Source organism: Puccinia triticina, chromosome 4A (assembly GCF_026914185.1).
Source record: "Puccinia triticina chromosome 4A, complete sequence".
Classification (NCBI taxonomy): Eukaryota; Fungi; Basidiomycota; class Pucciniomycetes; order Pucciniales; family Pucciniaceae; genus Puccinia; species Puccinia triticina.
Genome location: NC_070561.1, coordinates 4388180 through 4407980, shown reverse-complemented (window position 1 = coordinate 4407980; position 19801 = coordinate 4388180). Strand labels below are relative to the sequence as shown.

The window sequence follows — 19801 nt, the reverse complement described above, 5'->3', positions numbered from 1 at the left end:
TTAGATAGTGTCTGTTCCGTCAGCAGTGGTTGACTGAGATATATAGCTCCATCTTTGTATTCCATCTTAATGCCCACTAGTTTGTCAGGCTTGTTGTCCCATTTAACACGTAAACTGTGTTCCATGTTGTTCTGTAGGATGTCGAGAGCTGCATTGTCATTACTGAACACAATCTCATCGTCCACATGTAACCATATGATTATTATAGATGTTCCTTTCTTATATTGGTAGAGGCACTCCTCCACTTTGTTGCAGTTGAATTCCCATTTCTGAAGTAATCCTTTGAAATGCTTCCACCAGCATCTACTGGCCTGCCTAGTTCCATACAGAGCCTTCTTCAACTTGAGTACCTTCCCGGCCAGCTGAGGAAATAACTCCACTGGCGGGTTGACATAGATTGTCTTGTCTATCGGGCTATGCACAAATGCGCCGGTTATGTCAAATGAGTTGATTTTCCAGCCGTTATTTATTGCAAGAGTTAATAGGAGCCTTAAAGTTGCCAAAGAAGCCGTAGGAGCAAAGGTTGATTTCACGTCCCGCCCAATACATTGTTTAAATCCTTGGACAACAAAGCGTGCTTTTAGCCGGTCAACAGAACCATCCAATCTCCTCTTGATATCAAATACAAAATGAGTCCCAATCAAAAATTTTGAAGCCTTTTCCTCAATCTCAAAAGTATCAATCTCCACCAGTTGGTTCCATTTGGACATGCATGCTGCACGCCATCCGTCCCTCGCTGGGCAGCGTAGCGCATGACACAAACTGGTTGGAATGTCAGCGTCAGATATTGCCTGGATGTTCTCCAGCTGTTTGTGTTGAGCATTACAGGTTTCTGTGGTTTTTTCTTGACCAAGAGTGAGGATTCTACAAACAGAAGACACGTTGTAAGACTCAAAAGTGGTTGTGAAACCCTTTTGCTGAATGGAGAAGGGGATGATGGAGGTGCAAACTCTGCCCTTCTATACTATCAGATAACAAGACCCACCAAGCTAAGCTTGGCAAGTTTTAATCAAGTGATAAGTCTGGTCTAGTTTCGGATGAAGTCGTTTGACAACAGGTATGTGAGAGTTGAGAGTGATTTCAGTGGTTATTTGCAAATATGAGGGTTGTGGTGAGGTATAGATGTGATGGTAAGTGCGAAGGTGGTATGTAAACAACTGGGGAGTACTGAGCTGAGGGAAAAACAACTGGGGGGGAGAGAGCTCCTTATATAGACAAATGTGAGGGATTTTAGCTACAAGGGGGACCCTGGATGAGGGATTTTAGCTGGTGGGCTGCGTACAAGTGGTGTCAGAAGATACTAAAATACAGGCAAAAAGTGGGGTGAGAAATGAAAGATGATGTCATACTAATGCAAGGAGTGCACAAACAAAGCGGGGACATGTCAAATACAGAGGTACTCCATGCAAGGGGTGCATGAGTGGTGTCAGATTAATGCAAGGAGTGCAGAAATGGGGTCAGAAGACTGCATGCAGCTGCAAGGGGTGCATAAATGAGGCGGGGACATGTCAAATACAGAGGAAATGGGGTTGGTCCCCTGAGTATGCAGTGGATTTAAGAGGGATAGAAAGGAGTATGTGTTTGGCTGGGGCTGAGTATGCATATACTTGGGAAAGGTGACTTGAGGGGTGTGACAGGTTGATGACTGGGGCTGGCCGTGTCCATGAGGGTCCAAGAGGGTGTAACTTCCAATCCAGCGGGGTTCCAGTGATGCTTCCAGTGGTAACTAAGGGTGAAATTGGCCGTAGAATCCATTTATGAGGTCTATTTGGTGGTATCTTGAGGCGTATTGTGAGTAATTATGTAGTATAGAAAAAACTTTTGATTTTTCACTTTTCCGTCTACCACAACGTCAGGGATTGGGTTAGGGGAAGGGATCAAAGATTTGCCCTGGAAGTCAAGAAAGTCAGAAAACTCTGAGTTGATGACCTTTTGCAATTCTGGGTTCTAGAAAAACCACCCTTGTTCATTGTCTTGATAGCCAACCAAGAAACCCGTCCAACCACAAAGATCCATTTTCCAATGACGCTCTTTAGGAATATGAACACAGGCCTTTGTGCCAAATGGATAAAAGCTTTCAGCCATAGGTTTTCTGTTTGACCAGAGTTCCAGCGGACTAGTCTTGCAACGGGTGTTTGATAAGCAGTTCACCAGGAAGCAAGCACAACAATAAGCGTAGGACCATAGGTTATCTGGTAGTTGAGAGTGTTTCAGTGTAGTTTGAGCAATGTCCCGGAGTGTCCAATTTAGTCGTTTGGTCTCCCCATTCTGCTCAGGGGTGTATGGAGACGTGAATATGATAGATGTTTGGACCGAAGATAAATAAGAGTGGAAAGACTGAGTGGTGTATTCTTTTGCGTTGTCGCATCTTAAGTACTTTGGTGCCATTTTGAAGTGTGATATGAGCCGCTTAATGAGTGAAATCATTATAACTGGGACCTCAGAACGTGTTTTCATGGGAAACAAAAAAGAATATGTAGTTGCGTGATCCCGGACAGTTAAAAGAAATCGATTGCCGTGGATATCTGCATCTAGAGGGCCCAAAACGTCTGTCACGAGTAGATTGAGTCAATCATTTAGGGATATGACCTCTGGAAGGTGTTGTCGGCGCCGTTCACTCTTGCACTGTATGCACGATTCGCAGATGAACGGGGTCCAGTTTTTGAGATTGAAAGAAGGGACAAATTGTTTTAAGAAATCTTTGACAACATTATCCAAAACGTGGCCAAGCCAGCAATGCCAGTTGTACAAAGGTGTTGTCGGAATCACAGGAGCGGAGATGGACTTGATGAAAGAAGTGGAAGGTTGTAACAAATTGGGAAAAACTAGCCAAGATCTATTGTGGTAAGAAGCCGAGAAAGTCAAGAAAGGAGAGTGTAGCCAGATGTTGTTGTTTGGTAAAAATGTTGACTTAAAACCCAAATCAATGAACTGCCCAAGGCTAAGAAGCGTGCCCGTCATGTCCGGGCTGTACAGAACCTTGGGGACCGCTAGGATACCAGCCCCACTGGTTATCTTGAGGTGTCCACTGTGTGTCGCCGTCATAAAACCGGTTGAAGACGCAAGACTTAGCCGAACTGGTGGTTGTAGAACAGAAATAAAAGAGAATTGTTGAAAAGAGCCGCTCACGTGATGGGTCGCCCCAGAATCCAAAACAATGCCTGCGCCGGCAGCACCTGGCGCATCCGCACCCACTGCTGATCAAACCGCCGCATTCTCTTCAGTCCAAGTGGTTTGGTTGTTTGGAGGTGCTGCCTGACGGGCGAAACCGGAAACGGGGCAACCAGAGGCAGGGGTGTTGGGTGGTTGCAGGCCGGCGTCCCTGCGGAGGATTGGACAAGTCAATCTCCAGTGTCCCGACCCCTTACAGTATAGGCATGGTCTACCTGAGAGCAAATTTGGATTGTTTGGACCCGTGTTACCCTTTCAAATGTTGTTAATGGCCGCTGCAATATCGTCCACGGTTGGATGCCCCGGAGTGCCAATGTTTTGATTTTGTTGTTGGCTGGCTTGTGGGTTAGTGGGCCGTTGTTGGCCAGAGGGTCGCTGGAATTGTTCTTGTTGTTGAGGTTGGGAGGATTGTTGATTTGGGACGCCCCAGCCCATGTTATTTGCGGGAGCCTGATTGTGCCAAGCTCAAAAAATCAATGGGACGGCCGGACCAGATGAGTCAAAACACACCGTCTCCCCATATGCTGATGTGATAATTGTCTGAATATCCCGTGCCGTAATGCCTTCTTTTGATCCAAGCTGAAGGGATGTATTCTGAAAGAGTTGCGAGTGGGACATGGAAGGCGGTGGTGGAACAATGGATTGTAGTATGAGACTTTTGACCAGGGGAAATAGCGAAGCCCCAACCTTCTAAAGGTCGGAGAAAATGTTGAAAACTTTGTTGAACAAACCCGGAATATGTGATGGATTGGTCAATGGACTAGTGACCCATAACTCCAGCAGCTTCTCCATGAGCTCCATTTGACAGAACCAAATGGTACCTTGGAAATTTGATTGGACTGCCTTGTAGGCCTCAGTTCCGGCCGTGAAGCAATCAACAAGGGACAAAAGTTTGTCATGTACAGTGATTTGGATAAGGAACAAGAGACAAGTGTTCTCTTGCGCGGATAGTTTGGAGTAGTTTTCAGCTTTATCAAAGAAATTCGCATGGCCGAGTGTAAGAAGAATGACTTGGGTGAGGCCCCGCTTCCACTTATTGAAGTTGGACCCATCTGCTGACAGTTGCTCAACGTCTGACTTGTAGATACTTGGATGTTGTAAGAACTTGTTTTGTGGGGAAATGTCTAGTGTCGTGGGTTGGGATGTCAAGAGCTGGTTGAGTTGTTGAATCAGGAGGTCGTCAAGATCACCAAGTTCTTTGCCGGACGGACTTTGTGGGCTGGTCAGATAAGAAATAACAGACAAGTCAAATGATGGTGTCAATGGCGCCGAGCCCCGCGTAGGGTTGTCTTGGGGTCGGTATTCAGGTGTTGGTAGTCAAATGTGTCTTGGTTGCGGCTCTTGGTAGTATTGAGTCAGATACTGTGAGAATATGAACAAAACTTTTGAAAGAAATGGAGAAGGGGGTTGATTGGCTTCAGGTATGGGTGTCGGTTCCTCAGTTGGCGATGGTGGTAAGGGAGGAAGCGCCAATAATGCCTTGTACGCCTTAGTTTGTTTTGGTTGTTTAGCCCTTTTTGGCGGTGGAAGGAGTCCTGCAAGTATAGGCTTGTCCCGTTGGGTCTCTACCATACAACGGTCCGGTATGCATTGAGCCTCCTAATACGAGCAGCAAGGGAATTGGGACGACTGATATCTGATTAACAATGCATTTATTGTCTGGTTGTCAGTTTCCAATTCCTCAAGCTGTGGGCTCTGCAAAGACAAACCTACCTCCTGAGGAGGGATCAGTAATTTGGTCGTTGAGGCTGGGACCTTGATGGTCTGAGATGGCTTTGGTTATGATCGTGCTGGAGAGAGAAATACTCATCAGCTCTGATCAACCTTGCTGAGGTGAGGCAAGCCCATAACACGCATCACTAACCTTGTAGGTGCTTTGCTGTGTTTGGGTCGCTTGGGCACTTTGTCTAGTTCTGAAGTGGCTAAAAGATAGGAACAGAGTTTTTCAGCTTAGAGCTTCAAACAACTGTCTGGGAGTCACATGCATATGCATGGACCTGAGAGTCACACGGACTCACTGCTTCCCCTTGCAGGGTTAGGGCTTTGGCCCTTGCGCTTTCGGACCGGAGCTGCGCCCGAGTCTTGACATTACACTTGTCAATTCCCTTGTGGGCATCCTCCGCCTCACATACTTCTAATGGTTCCGATTTGATCTGTGAGTTCCCATGCCTGATTATCCCGAACCCCCCGGGAGAAACATATCGTCCCTTCTCCTTCTTTTCCACAAAAAGGGATCTCACCTCTTGCTACATTAAAGGCGTTATTCATTGCTTGCGGCACCAAGCTTTGATAACTACCAAGGCATGAGCTGAAGATTCATGACGGTCGATGGGGTAGGATTCATTAGAGACGAAGAGAGGGATGAGGAGATGAGGTCAATGTGCGCGGGAGAGGGAGGAGATGGGAAGAGCAGGGAAGAGCCAAGACTCTTGGCTCGAGTCGGAGGTAAGAGAGCTCCTTGACTGCCCAAAGTGCGTGGTCGGACGGCCAACTGTCCGAACGCGCATTGAATCAACGTGGAACCGACCCGGCCATACATGAGGGATCTCAGCCGCCAAGATTTTAACTCCGAGGCTGATTTGTCGGGCCGGTTGAGCACTTGTGTCAGCGGAAACATACACTTGGCAAAGACGTGTTTAGACAGCGAGGGCATGGTAGATGTCTGCCCGTGCTGTACGACCGGATTACAGAGCCTTTTAAAGTACGAACAGATACTTGTCCGAGGTCCATTTGTCGCGTCAACGACCACTTCACTTGTCGCAGGCAAGCAAGCCGATACATGGGCAAGGAAACGTACATACTCATACTTAGCCAAGCTAAGCTTGCCTGAAGGACATCAATGTGTGTTGTTTCACGGTTATTATATCGTTTGGACGATTCGCGGCCAAGATCATACAGAGTCGAGTTTGCATCAAGGACATCGATGCGTATTGTTTCAAGGTTTTCTTACTGTTCCGATACTTGCACCGAGCTCTGCAGATCCCATGACCTTCCTGCCGCGATTGCCTTCTAGCCAAGAAGAGGGAGCCATCGTAGATTATAAATGAGCCTGTGATTCTGTGGTTTTCCTCTTCTCACCATTCCAGTTCACTCCTCGGCCTCATCCTCCTCAGCATCATCCCAATCTACCTGCACATCCACCGAAAATCAATCGGCCTAGCCATTCACAGAAATGCTTTTAACCAAGATCCTAGTTTCCTTACAACTCTTACACTATTATGGTATTTCAGCGTACTCCGTTCCAAAATCTCCAAATATTCTGGTTAAGAGGGCACCCATGGATCGGTTTTTCGAGATCTTTACCGGGTGGAGAAGTGCACCAGACTTAAGCTGTATGCCGATTCTTCGCCTGGTCTTTGTTTCAAATGGAGTGTAAATCTTTTTCAGTTCTGAATATTGATATGTGATGAGTTTTATTCCAGCTGCTCGAGAAATTCAACCTGGTCGAGAAGCTGAAAATATTGGAGAACTTCAAGCTGGAGGATCAGACGGTATGTCAGAAGATTTGAGAGCATTTTTTTGTCTCTTTTGAATGCTGAAAGGTGATGATTTTCATTTTGCAGTCCGTAAAGGATTGAAACTAGCCGACGAGACTCGTTCAGAGAAATTCAGACCCATCGAACCAACCCACGTGATAGAAGAAAGACTCCAGTCTGGTGAGTACAATTAGTTAGAATCAATGATCAGGAGAAAATCATCTATCAAAAATGGGCATATACTAAACCTTGCATGCCAACCTTATTTTAAAAGAGTTTCTTGATAAAAGCCTTGAAGATTTGTGGATAGAAAATTCATCTGAACCAAAAAAAAGAGAAATGTCAAAAATTATGAAAGAAAATTTTGAATATATTCGAAAATATACAAATGGTGAAAGTAGGTCAAGGTTTATATGTCAAACTTCTTTCACACAGTCAGAGTCAGATGTAAAAATTGAGTCTTCATCATTATCATCTCTAGGTGGTGAATATTTAGAAGGAGAAGTCCAGGATTTTTATAAATCAATGTCGTCCAGACAGGGTATCATGGCTTTTTACACCTCAAGTGGTGTGTAGCATTAATTTGAATCCATTGTTTCTGATCATCATAAGCAGAAGACCAATACTGAATCTTTTATCTTAAACTCATAAAAATTGAATGAAATTAATTTAGATGAAAAAATGAAAAAACTTTCCATAGATTTCCTCAATCAAAGTCTTGAATCTTTAGGAAAGCAGTTGAGTAACAAAGACAGGGGGAAAGTTTTGAATACCATACAGGGAAGACTTGCCAAACACATTCAAGAAAAAACATATGATGAACAACTAAGCGGCTTAATATCAAATTTGATAAAGAATAAGAAAGTGAAACTGCATGCCAATGAACCGGATGAAGACCCAATCTTAACTGAAGTGCAAACACAAATGCTATTCAGGATTCGTGACGATAAATTTCTCCCTGATGGCAAAAAAATGAAGACAAGCCAAGGAGTGAATTATCTTGGAAATTATGAAGAGTTACTTCATCAGATGTCAGTGGCTGAATGGTCGTTATTTGGAAAACTTTTGTCATATAGGAAAGACATTAACAAACTGAACAGTGAAGAGGAAATTCGGCCACTAGCAGAGGAATTAATGGAAATTCTGCCAAATTCAGAAGAGAAGAAAGCAATGTTGGATGCGGTGCAATATGTTGATCTTCTTGACAAGACTGAAAATCTTAGAATCATTCCTAAAAACACATTGAAAGATCTCAGTTATGATGATCATCAAATACTTCAGGATTTTGCAGTTGCCCAACTTGGTCATACTATGAGGATTAAATATCAATAGTGGTTTTTATTCACACTTTGTTCCCAAATTCTCTTCTTTCCTAGGTATTTATTTTATGGAATAAAAGGGTATTCATTTTCATGCATTCCATCCTTTCTAGATAAAATTGATGCATGAAATCCTATGGTTTTTTTTGAATTTCAGATATGTACATTTTCCTTGCTTCTTTCTCTCTCCTGTTATGGTTCCTGGGTTTTTCTATTTCTGCATGATGCAAAATATTTTGGGTTATTTGTTCTTGTCTCTCCAAATAAAAACATAAAACAAATTGAATATCTAGGATTGAGGTCCACTTTAAGGCTGGCACCCAAAAAGTACCCCTCGGGTGGAGCCACCCGGGTGCGGGTGGTTGGGATGAGGCCAACACCCCGCCCAAACACCCGGGTGGTTTAGCAGTACATGATGGGCGGGCTTTCAAGGTCATTTGGACGGGCCTGAGCCTTGGAAAAGTCCAATGACCGGGCCTGGGAGGCCAATTGGACGGGCTTGGGAGGCTGCTTGACGGGCTTGGGAGGTTAAGTTAGGTTTTTTTGACCTCATTTCTCTTACAGGGCAAGCACATCCCCATTATGGGTCATCTGGATGGTGTCAAGGACCAATAAATTGAAGATTTCAGCCCAGAGGCGCAGTAAACAAAATAATTGTGACCACCCGGGTGGACCCCGTTCCACCCGGGTGGTTGCGGATCTTGGGTTCCGGACAAGGCTGACCCCCCTCCCAAACACCTGGGTGCCAGCCTTAGTCCACTTTAGCTAGGCTCTTCATATATATTCAAAAATTTCTTTTGGAAATTCTTCTACTTTTGAATAAATGGAAAAAACATCAAATAAAAAGAGGGATTTACCCCTTGAAAACTAGTCTAAGGTGAACTCAATCTCATCAAACAGAGAAAAAACTGTTACTTGAAAATACCATGGGTTTATCCTGCATAAGTTGGCTTGTATAAACTAGCATATAACCTGGCAGCATTTGCCTTGAGCCTCCCACCACTACATTCATCCTCTACAGTGTTGACACACCCTCCTTTCAATCTGATACTATTGCCCCCATGACTCAAAATGGCTACCATACTGGCATGTTTGGCCTCTTGGTATTTGAGTGTAATATCTCCTGGAGTTGAAGGCTATCTACTTTGCAAGGGTGAATGCTCCTTTCACTGTGTGTATGCGGCGTGCCTGAATGTATCCTCCACAAGATCATTAGTAACCGTTAGATACTTGCATACTTGTGTAACCCAATGTCACATGTGTCACCCAATCACCAAGATGTGCAAAGGAATGATGGGCCGTAGCAAATACTTCAGTAAAAATGAATTATGTACATTCAATGAGCAAATGAAATGGGATGACCAAAGGAAACAGGAAGAGCAAACAAAACAAGATGAGCCCTGGTTTAACCACAACACTACCAAGGCAAACAAGATTTTTAAGGGGAAAAAGCAGATGGAGAGGGAACAGTGCAAGATCTTGATGGTGGCATAGAAGAAGTGAATTGTTGTTGTTTCTGCTTGGTTTTGATAGCAATGGCAACATAAAACTTAACACTAGTATGAGGCTTGTTGTGATCTTGTCAACAAACATCTTTGAGTTCATCATAATGGTAGCAGACCTTCAGTGATTGCTGCGTGAAGCCTTCAATGAACTAATGAGTCCGTAGGTTTTGGGATCTGTGATAAAGCTCAACAGTTGAGATATTGTTTGATTTTATTGCAAAAACAAAGACATAGGGATACAAACTGAACTTGCAAATCTCACTAGCCAGACTGTATTGAACAAAGGGATCTTTAGAGACTAAAATCCTGAGCCAAAGTATATACTTGGCAGGTACAAACAATGGGCAACCATGATCCAGTGTATTATCAAACCCAAAATTAAAAAGGCACACCCTGCTCCGGTCATTGTGAAGTAGACCAGGTGTGCATGATGTTATGCATTGGTTGTTTGGGTTTATCTGGTTTTGGTGAAAATCACACCTGTGAGGATACAACCAACCAACCACCATTCCAATTTCTAATGTGTCATCAAGACACTCCAATTAAGAACCAGCAGTTTCAAGTCCAGGTTGAAACACCCACCACCCCTTCCAACCCCTCACTACCCCCGAGCCAGTATCATGTGTGGACTATGCCACCCAGGTTGGCCTGGCTAATAGTGTGTTTGGTACCCTTGCACTCACTTCCCAAGTTCCCAACCAATCTGATGGATAATCATTCATTTTTAGTTCTTAACCAAACTCTGGTGGATCCAACTCACTGGATGGAGGGACATACTCCAATGTTCAAAACATTGTTGGAATATATCAAAGCCAATGGTGGTCAGTCAATATTTTTTCTTCAGTTTGAATGATTGATTTCTAATTGTATCCTTCAGACCCGGAGGTACTCCTAAGGCTGTAACCCAAACCCATGCCCCAAGGTATGCCCTGGGAATTGGACCCCGGGGTTCAGGGTTTGGGATGGCGCTCTGCCATGCCCTGAACCCAGGGGCATTGCATTTTGATGGGTAAACTGCTCAGGACAGGTATTTGAGCAATTTTTTAGTCATTTTTTGACTTCAAGTGTTCATGCAGGAATGACCATGTGTCATTCACATGTTGTGTTGGTAACTTAGCAGGGATAAAAACAAGGTTGGTTGCCCAAAAATCAGTGGAGAAGGCAAAAAACACACTTGACCATCCAAGACAGCCAGTGAACTTGCCTAAACAAGGAAGGGGGAGGCTTTGCCAGCCTTCAGATTCATCTATTGGGTGGTTGGAGGGTTCCTCCAAGGGCTCCGGATTGCCGGGCCAGGCTGGGCCCGACCCGTCTTGGAGAAAAAGTCATGCCCCGGGGATCGGTGCATACCTCGGGGCATACGGGGTTCAGCGTCCGGGCTGAGCACTCATGCTCCGACCCGAACCCCGGGTCACAGCCTTAAAGGACCACATCAAACGCGAAGCTTGTTTTTCGCGTTCAATGGCCCGCTTCTCTAACGCCAGGAGTACTGGGGGAATGAGTATTGTAAACCGTACAATACTCATTCCCCCAGTACTCCTGGCGTTAGAGAAGCGGGCCATTGAACGCGAAAAACAAGCTTCGCGTTTGATGTGGTCCTTCTCGGCTTGGTTTTCGCGTTCAAGGACCAAAAGCAAGCCGAGAAGGACCGCATCAAACGCGAAAAGCAAGCCAAGAAATAGCATCATGATTTTGAAAAGAAGATAAATTACGAGCTAACTATCGTTAAGAAAAACCTTGAGGAGAGGAATAACACATTAAATAGAATTGACTCAGTCATAATCGAAAGCCGCCCATCAATTTCGACCTCCTCTTAGTTTCTCAAACCCGCCGCCAATCAACATGCTCGAGTTCTTAATCTGCTTGAGTTGGCGATTAATCTGGGCTAGGAAATCTTGATTGTTGTGCTTTTTTGAGAAAGTGTTGTTTTGGATCAATCAAAAAGGGAACCTATTAGCCAGTGTCGTGTTTCGTCTTGTGGCTCGGACGGAGTGAAATGTGTCGTACTACTTTACCTTATCTAGTTTGCCGGGAATTGGCTTCATGAATTCGTACCGGATCCAAGAAATCGTTTCCCTACGGATTTGATTTGTCCCAAGATCTGTGGTGGACATATAAAACAAATTAATCTCGACTGTACCTCAAGCAAGACACGCCATGTCAATTCCCAGGGGTTTGACGTGCACCGATGGATCAGGATAACTCCCGCTTTAGAGATATTCTTAAATTTACATCTAGTTTCTCTTAAAATGTTTCGGTACAATGATCTGATCTTGGTCTGAAAGACGAACTGGAATGAGCAAAAGTGAGAAAATCAGTTATGCACTTGTGAGGGTCGGTCTTTTTTCTCGTAGCAGATCTTACATGGCCAAGACTCAATCCATCCGAAGGAATCCGACTTTTCTGAAATTTGATCGTTTGCGAAATCATCGTAGGAAAGTCTGTCGGAGTTTCAATTCCACGATCCTTTCTTCTGGGGTGGTTGGTTAACGGTTGGATGAATGAGCGTGAGTATTGCTCATGATGGCCATATAATTTTCCTTCAATCTGGTTCGTGATGTATTTTCTGGTCCGGTGGAGAAGGCCAGGGCCTCCCAAGCCGCGTCATGGATCGGAAGTGATGACGTAAGCAGGACCATACCAAGTCCCAGTCTCCTTCTTTCACCACCATCGCCATCTCATCTCACCAGAAACTACTAACACAAACAGACGCTGCAATGGACCACTTTCCAGGAACATCGTGGGGGAAACCAAGAGACGACTCGATCGATCCATATGCCACTTTCCCAGTAAGCAGCGCCAAAAACTTGCCCAAACAATCCTTCGGCGATGGCGTCCAACATACTCAGTCAGTCCTCCAATCTCCTCTTGGTTCACCGTTTCATCTTCCATGGGTTTCAATCGACCTGAATTTCTGCCTGCTTTTCCACAGACAACCCATCGTCACCGGTACTTCCGTCCTCGGTATCAAATATAAAGGAGGTGTGATGCTTGCAGCTGATATGTTGGGTAAGCTCCCCTTTCCCGCTTTTCTTCCTCTTCTTTCTTTCAATCAAAAAAATAGATAATTTGTAGAGATCAGCTCTCATATGGTTTGCCTTTTTTTTCTGTCGATTTACGGGAATAAATGAACGATTGTGTGAAAAGCTTCCTACGGTTCACTCGCTCGTTTCAAGGATATTCGACGATTAGTGCCCGTTGGCGAGCACACTGTCATTGGTGCTGGGGGAGATCTCTCAGACTTTCAGTACATCCAAAAAGTCCTCGATGCCCGGATGTAAGTATGAATGTCACGTGATCGGCACGATGATATCTCCAGTCTGAGATATGATGAATTGATATCCCTTCGTTTATAAAAAAAAAACAATTATGGGCTCATAGGACGGAGGAGGTTTTAGCAGACGACGGTCACATCCTCAAGACGCACCAAATATTCGAGTATCTAGCTCGGATCATGTACAACCGACGAACGAAGGGCAATCCGTTATGGAACTCGTTTGTGGTTGGCGGAGTAGACCGATCGACGAAAGAAAGCTTCCTGTCATACGTTGATTTGATCGGCACCACTTATTCCGCCCCCAGTATTGCCACCGGCTATGGTAGTTACATCGCCCAACCTCTCTTGCGTAAGGTCTTGGACGACTTGCCCAACGGCCATGCGGATCTCGACGCGGATCTCGCACGCAAAACTCTCGAGGAATGCATGAAAGTTCTCTTTTATAGAGATGCTAGAAGTTTGAATAAGGTCTGTTTATCGTTTCACTCAGACGCTCCCTCACCCTTGTCTTTGTTGACAGGATTGGCTTCTGGTTCGAAATCAGTTTCAAATCGCCAACATTACTATCGATGGAGTCGAAATTTCCGAACCGATCCAAGCTCCAACTGAATGGGCATTTGCCGAAGGACTTCGCGGGTCAGTAAACGTCACAGTCTCTTTATCTGTACACTCATTTTAGGAGGACGCTAATCCTTCTTTCGTTCGTTTCTCATACATTGTTATGCCTCCTCAGTTACGGAGCACAAACACAATAATGCCCTTGCTTTCTCCCGTTTTGTTGTTATTTTCTTTCCTGTTTTCTAAAAAAAATGAATGAGTGAGTGAATCAAATGTAATTCAATAACATCCTTCAGATGGCCTCCAATCAACATTCAATCACTACTTGCAAGTGTCTGTCGTACAACTGCCAAGATCTCGTGTATTTCACGCAGTTGGCCTTCGGGAACAGAGGCTGGGACAGAGATTAAGAAAGGCTGTAAGAGGCATCAGGGAGTCTTGAAACACAAATTTCAAACACTATGTAGACCCAATGTCGCCTAAATGATCGGCGGGTCCTCGGGACGCGCTGGCCGAGTCACCGGCCATGCCAAGCAGCGGCTGGATTGGGCCCATATGCCGAGTTCTCAAACAACTCATCAACGTTGCAAGCAACGGGCCATCCGAGGCTGTCTGGACTTGTCTACAACAGTCTACGCCATCCCCGTGTAAATAATTATCAAACAAAAACTATAAAATGTTCCTGTTTGTTCTCTGCCCGACCGGAATACTTTGAACCTGTGACTCTCTTGGCCGTCTCTCCAGAAAAAAACAACCGTCTACGCAACAAACGTCCCCTCGATGGGGGGCCCGCAGGGCCGTTGAAACGAGGAGGCTCTCTCTTTACTCTGAGAAAATACTAGATAGGAGGCGTCCAGCAAATCATAGATGGCACGCAGAAACATGATCATTTGTGGCATGTGGGGTCAGCGGTCCCAGCCATGAGAATATGTATGTACGACGTGATACATGGATCTGTCGTCGACAAGTCGTTCACAGCGAGTAACACTGCCTCTAGAGTCTAAATGGTCCTAAGTTCTAACAATTAGGTCTTGCCATAGATATTCTTTATCTGTTGGTTCCACCTATCCCAACTCACCTTGTATAATCAGTCACATACTGCTTTTATCAAGCCAGCCCGAGTCTCAAGTCATGCATTTTTCCAGCATCTTCATATTTCCCTTTTTTCTCTATTTCTATGCGATCTCAGCACATCCTAAAGGACCTGAATAATCTGTTTTATTGATGTGTATTTCAAGACCAGAACTAAACAAGGAGAAAAGAGTAAATAACAAGCAAAACAATATGATAAGAGACTAAGAAACAAACCCTAGAGATGATGTATCGAAAGGAGAGGATGGACAATTGGAGACTTGAAGAGTGTGAAGAAGATGTCGGGTAACTGAGAGTCGGTTGTAAGAATTAGTGTTCTGGTGAGGTCGAGAAAGAGTTGAGAAACGGACAAACCCTAGTATCTAGGTACAATGTTTTTTAACAAATATAATGCGCACAAGATCGAAGACAAGAATAACTAATGATAGAGGAAAGAGTTAGTAAACAATGATAATCGGTAGAAAAAGAAGAAATGCTCGGGCATTTCTCACCAAGTTGGAAGCTAGATAGGCTGTCCGAGTTAAAGCTTCGCAGTTGATACGGAGCGATGATTCTTGATGAGATTGATCTTGACGAGTTGAGTTTGAGCGGTGAGCGACAGCAGTGAGCGATAAAGATGAGCGTCTATGCTGATGGGTTTGCTGAGGATTGGAGTTTGGACAGAGCGCAGGCGATACGGAATTGTGTTAGGTTAAGTCTGGTGAGACCTAATGACTGTGAGTCGCGCGTATGTGGAGGCAGCCGAGAGCACCGGGCGCACAGCCGAGTATGAGATTGAGCGCGGGTTTCAACACATCCAGCTTCATTTCCAGACATCATGACAAAATGCAAACTTGAGAATGGTACTGTCCTAGGTGATCGCGAACACCACCTCAAAAAGAGATCATTATGGTCCAAAGGTGTGTTCATTTTGTTTGCAATGATTTTTGGCTTTGGCGATTGGAGGGTGGAACCGTTCTTTGGGTTGCTTTTGGGACAAGTAATGCATAGAAATGTGATGGCCTCTTGATCAGATGATTTTGCATCAAACTCAACCCTCCCGCCGTTCTTCTGCGTCAAAAACCCCCCACCAATTCCCAAAAACCTGTGGCAGTCTTCAGCAAAAACGAAGTCGACAATGGAGAACTTGTGACAAGTAATTACCAAGGATTTGACGAAAACGCCAACGGAGAGTTTTTGTTCTTGAGCTTCCACAAACCAATGTTATGTTTTTGTTGAAAAATAAAAACTTAGGCTAATATACCACAACCGCATCGACGTCCGTGTGGTGTCAAAGTTGAGAAACTTCTGGAGCATTTAAAAATTGCAAGTAGAGCTCCGAGGGAAGAATCTCAAAAAACTCCTCATACATTTTCAAAAGCTGTTCCAGTTATCAAAAATAACGAGGCCAACAATGGAGAACTCGTGACAAGTAATTACCAAGGATTTGATGAAAACACCAATCGTAAGTTTTCATTCTTGATCTTCCACAAACCAATGTTTTTTTTTTGGTTGAAACAAACTTGAGCTGATATACCACAAACCCATTGAAATCTTATTTCTGTCAAAGTTGAAAAGCTTTTGGAACATTTGAGAATTGCAAGTAGAACTGCAAGGGAAAAATCACGTCCAAACCAAACTTTCAAAAAGAGCATCTCCGCCGCGGGCTCTATACCAAGACCCTATACCACATATAGGGCCCGCGGGCTGCAAAACAACAGTCAACCCAGTCCATATGAGCCCTATTATAGGTTCAAGGGTTGAAAGTTGCTATTGAGCTATGTCAAGTTGCCATAATCGTTAGTTTGTACCAAGTTGCAGGTATAATTTAATTTGTGGATGTGGGTCAAATGTGACAATGTGGCATGAATACCCTCAGATGAGCAAATTTTATGTGTTTTCAGAGGCCTTGCAGGATTCTAAATCTGTTTGAATTTTTTCTCCTTCTCTGCCATCTGGGACCTGTCAATTTTTTTTTTGTGTTAATAATTTATGGTGTTCAAAGTTGGTTTGCATAATTTTACGGACTTACTTTGCGCACTGCGAAAAGCTCTTCGCGCACTGTGCAGTGCGCGAAGTTTGCAAACACTTCGCGCACTGCGCGTGAAGGGCGCAACTTTTTCAAATTATTTTTTGACCAATCAATAGAAAAGCTTCTTATTGTCCTCTGTGAATTTATTTGGAGTTTTTTGAAGCTTCCTTGTATGCTTAAAAATCCCACCAATAAAAAAAACAAGTACAGCCATTTGGGGACCTGGAATTCATATTCCCACCAGTCAAAAAATCCAAATAATTTAGTGAATAATGATACATATGAATTCAAACTTTTTAGAATTTTTTGGCCACTTTGTGCAAGAATAAGGCTTTCAAAAATTAGGAAAGTTCACCACTTACTGGCGCATTTTGGCATATCTTGAGAAACAGTTACTGGTTTTTGAAAGCCTTGTCCTTGTACAAAGTGGCCAAAAAGTTCTAAAACTTTTAAATACATGTTTAATATGATTCAATAAATTAATTGGATTTTTTGGCCTGTGGGAATATGAATTCCAGGTCCCCAAATGGCTGTACTTGTTTTTTTTATTGGTAGGATTTTTAAGCATACAAGGAAGCTTCAAAAAACTCCAAATAAATTCACAGAGGACAATAATAAGCTTTTCTATTGATTGGTCAAAAAATAATTTGAAAAAGTTGCGCCCTTCACGCGCAGGGCGCGAAGTGTTTGCAAACTTCGCGCACTGCACAGTGCGCGAAGAGCTTTTCGCAGTGCGCGAAGTAAGTCCGTAATTTTATGCATGCATAAATCATAAAATCATAAAACCTTTTTTGCAGGGGATATGACTGCCTGATTATGTAATACAAAATTTCCTCATCAAAATGTTCTTATGATTTTATGATTTATGCATGCATAAAATTATGCAAACCAACTTTGAACACCATAATTCTATTGACTGCAGTCAGACTGTAGCCTAGCTAGACATACAGGCAATTAAATTTATCATTTCTCCCTGTCAGCCTCAAGCGCGCTGAGCCAAGGAGTCACCTCCACGCGCCAAGAGACTTCTGCAAGAGTGCGCGGAGGATTTACCTCCACGTGCCAAGAGACTTCTGCAAGAGTGCGCGGAGGATTTACCTCCACGTGCCAAGAGACTTCTGCAAGAGCGCGCGGAGGATTTACCTCCACGTGCCAAGAGACTTACTCTAATAAGAGCAGAGCCTTTCTTTTTAGTGAGGGAAAATGTCAGCCTTGAGCGCGCGGAGCCAAGGAGTCACTAACTTCACACAAGTCCCCCACGTCGGAGGGCCCTGGTACAGCCAGGGCTGGCGCAAAGCGCAACCTCCAAAGGCGGGACTTGGGACTAATGTCCACGTTTTGGCCTGAGAGATTCCAATCCTCAATGAGGTTTGGCTGGTGAGTTTTTGCCTCTCTGATTTTGACCCGGTTCCCAAATATCCCCAGGTGAGGCATGCCCTTTGGACCCTGAGAATCATCCTTCCCTATCTTTTCCCGCTACACATTTTCCTGGAAGTCCAACCATTGTTGCTCCATGACCCTTCAAATTTATGTATTTCCAGGCTTCCTTGAGCTGTATGACCTGTGTGTATTGAACTGACCACAGAAAACAGTATGGTTTTTCAATTCAATTACACAGGAACCAGGCTCTCCAAGCTCTGGTTAAGATGCCTTGGCCACTCCAGCTCCTGCATCCAATCCACATCATGAGTACAGGGACATGAAGCCAAGATGTTCAGCTATCTTGACCCTTTGGGGCTTTAGCAGAGGTTGCCTAGTTTTTTCTGTGTTAAGGGTGAAAGGAAAAAAGGGCATAAAAAGCCACAAAAGCCCCAATCTCTCAGGCAAAAAGTATGACATAAGTCATAAGTCCCTCCTTCAGAGGTGGCTTTGCTCCCCCAAGGAGGGACTTGGCGCGTGGAGGTGACTGCTTCCAGAGTGCACGGGGGAGTTACCCCCACACGCCAAGAGAATGACTCTAATAGAACATGTGGAGCAAATACCTCCCCACACCAAGAGTCTTATTGAGCATACGGGTCCCGAGCACTAGTGACTGTTTCAGCTAGTACTAAGGAACATTAGGGAATTATATTCCCGCATGCATAAGCAAACAGCCTTGCCAAAGCAACTAATATTCTTGGAAAAGGTTCAAAGACAGGGAACCTCCTGGAAGGATGGATCCCCAGATTATTACGAGCAAAAATGTAGTCTCAAGATCTCTACCAAGCCCAAGCAATTACAATGCGGTTTTATGATTGGGGCTTTCTATCCTTTTCTCCCTTCTCATTTTCCCTTTATCCTTTTTTTCCTTAGCTTTCCTTCTCCTTGAGTATCCTATACTTGCTTATCTTACTCAAGTTCTCTCTCTCAGCTCAAGTTTCTTATTCACTGGTGCATCACTTTCAAGACAACCACTGAAACTCCCCCTCATCTTGAACAACTTCCAGACTCCAGAGGTCTCAAGTCTTATCTTGAGACCTTTCAAAAACCTTCTTGCTTTTCTCATCTACACCCTGTGAGCCCCCCTCTTGGGGTGTCACAAACATGTTTCAAAGTCCAAAGTGGGACCCATATAGTCCCAGTTCCTCCCCCTCCTACTTATCTAGCTCAGTAGAGATGATGATCTCTCCCTGCCAAGTATTTCCTCTTTCCCTTACTGCATTCTGATTTGATAAGTAGTGTCAGCCTTAGAGTCAACACAGCTGACCTAAAGTCTGCCTTTTTCTACTTTTTACATATGAATTACTTCATATCTTTTTCATCTTAAGAGATATCCTTGTTTTTACTTCATATTCTGTTTCCGCATGCAATTTTAACCCTAGTTACAACTTACCAATTCTCTGTAACTCTACTCCTTCCCTGAGTTCTTGAGTTGTGGCGCGCATGCGCAGTTGTGACGTGTCAGCGCTACCAGGCGCGCCAAACCACATGTACATATGTAATTACATAAGCAAACGGTGAAAATTTTCGAAGTCAGGATCCCCCTTGCCTGAGGAGGATCTACAGACTTCAGCAGACCAGAACCACACCTCCAGACAACCCAGGATCACCAGAACAAGGCCACTACACTCCCAGTATCACCAACAGGAATATTGACAGTTAGTACCCCTTTCATTGAACCTTGATTATCTCAGAGGAGTTCCTCTCTGTCTCTTTGACTGCTTTCTCTCCTCTCTTGTTTGTTTCTCTCCTCTTTGATCACAGGTACATATACCTCTAGACATCTACTCTCAAGGATCAAATCACTTCATATCCTTCTTTTTCTGTGGTTTTTGTCAGTAACAAACCACATAGGTTTCCCTTTAAAGAACCTTGACTATCCACAGAGAAGTCTAAAAAATTGTGGCTGATTAGACTTGTCTAATTCAGATACCTTCCACGTTTCCATTGTGAGAAGAGGCTGTTGCAATCTC

The 19801-nt window shown here is 44.1% G+C and overlaps 4 protein-coding genes across 4 annotated transcripts; 2 read left to right on the top strand and 2 right to left on the bottom strand.

Moving 5' to 3' along the window:
* Nucleotides 1-5464: 5464 nt before the first annotated feature.
* On the bottom strand, nt 5465-5824 carry PtA15_4A516 (uncharacterized protein; the record flags this gene model as incomplete). Its single annotated transcript, XM_053168408.1, has 1 exon — nt 5465-5824. One exon carries the CDS (start codon nt 5822-5824, stop codon nt 5465-5467), a length of 360 nt encoding a protein of 119 aa, XP_053019620.1.
* A 519-nt stretch (nt 5825-6343) lies between these two features.
* On the top strand, nt 6344-7979 carry PtA15_4A515 (uncharacterized protein; the record flags this gene model as incomplete). Its single annotated transcript, XM_053168407.1, has 6 exons — nt 6344-6503; nt 6594-6662; nt 6735-6827; nt 6922-7044; nt 7129-7215; nt 7321-7979. The coding sequence occupies 6 exons, from the start codon at nt 6344-6346 to the stop codon at nt 7977-7979; spliced, it is 1191 nt and encodes a 396-aa protein (XP_053019619.1).
* A 3288-nt stretch (nt 7980-11267) lies between these two features.
* On the bottom strand, nt 11268-11901 carry PtA15_4A514 (uncharacterized protein; the record flags this gene model as incomplete). The annotated part of the gene is made up of 4 exons (XM_053168406.1): nt 11268-11378; nt 11487-11572; nt 11704-11761; nt 11836-11901. The coding sequence occupies 4 exons, from the start codon at nt 11899-11901 to the stop codon at nt 11268-11270; spliced, it is 321 nt and encodes a 106-aa protein (XP_053019618.1).
* A 71-nt stretch (nt 11902-11972) lies between these two features.
* On the top strand, nt 11973-13503 carry PtA15_4A513 (uncharacterized protein; the record flags this gene model as incomplete). The annotated part of the gene is made up of 8 exons (XM_053168405.1): nt 11973-11978; nt 12055-12096; nt 12162-12319; nt 12404-12480; nt 12619-12748; nt 12853-13216; nt 13293-13384; nt 13482-13503. The coding sequence occupies 8 exons, from the start codon at nt 11973-11975 to the stop codon at nt 13501-13503; spliced, it is 891 nt and encodes a 296-aa protein (XP_053019617.1).
* Between the last annotated feature and the right edge of the window lie 6298 nt (nt 13504-19801).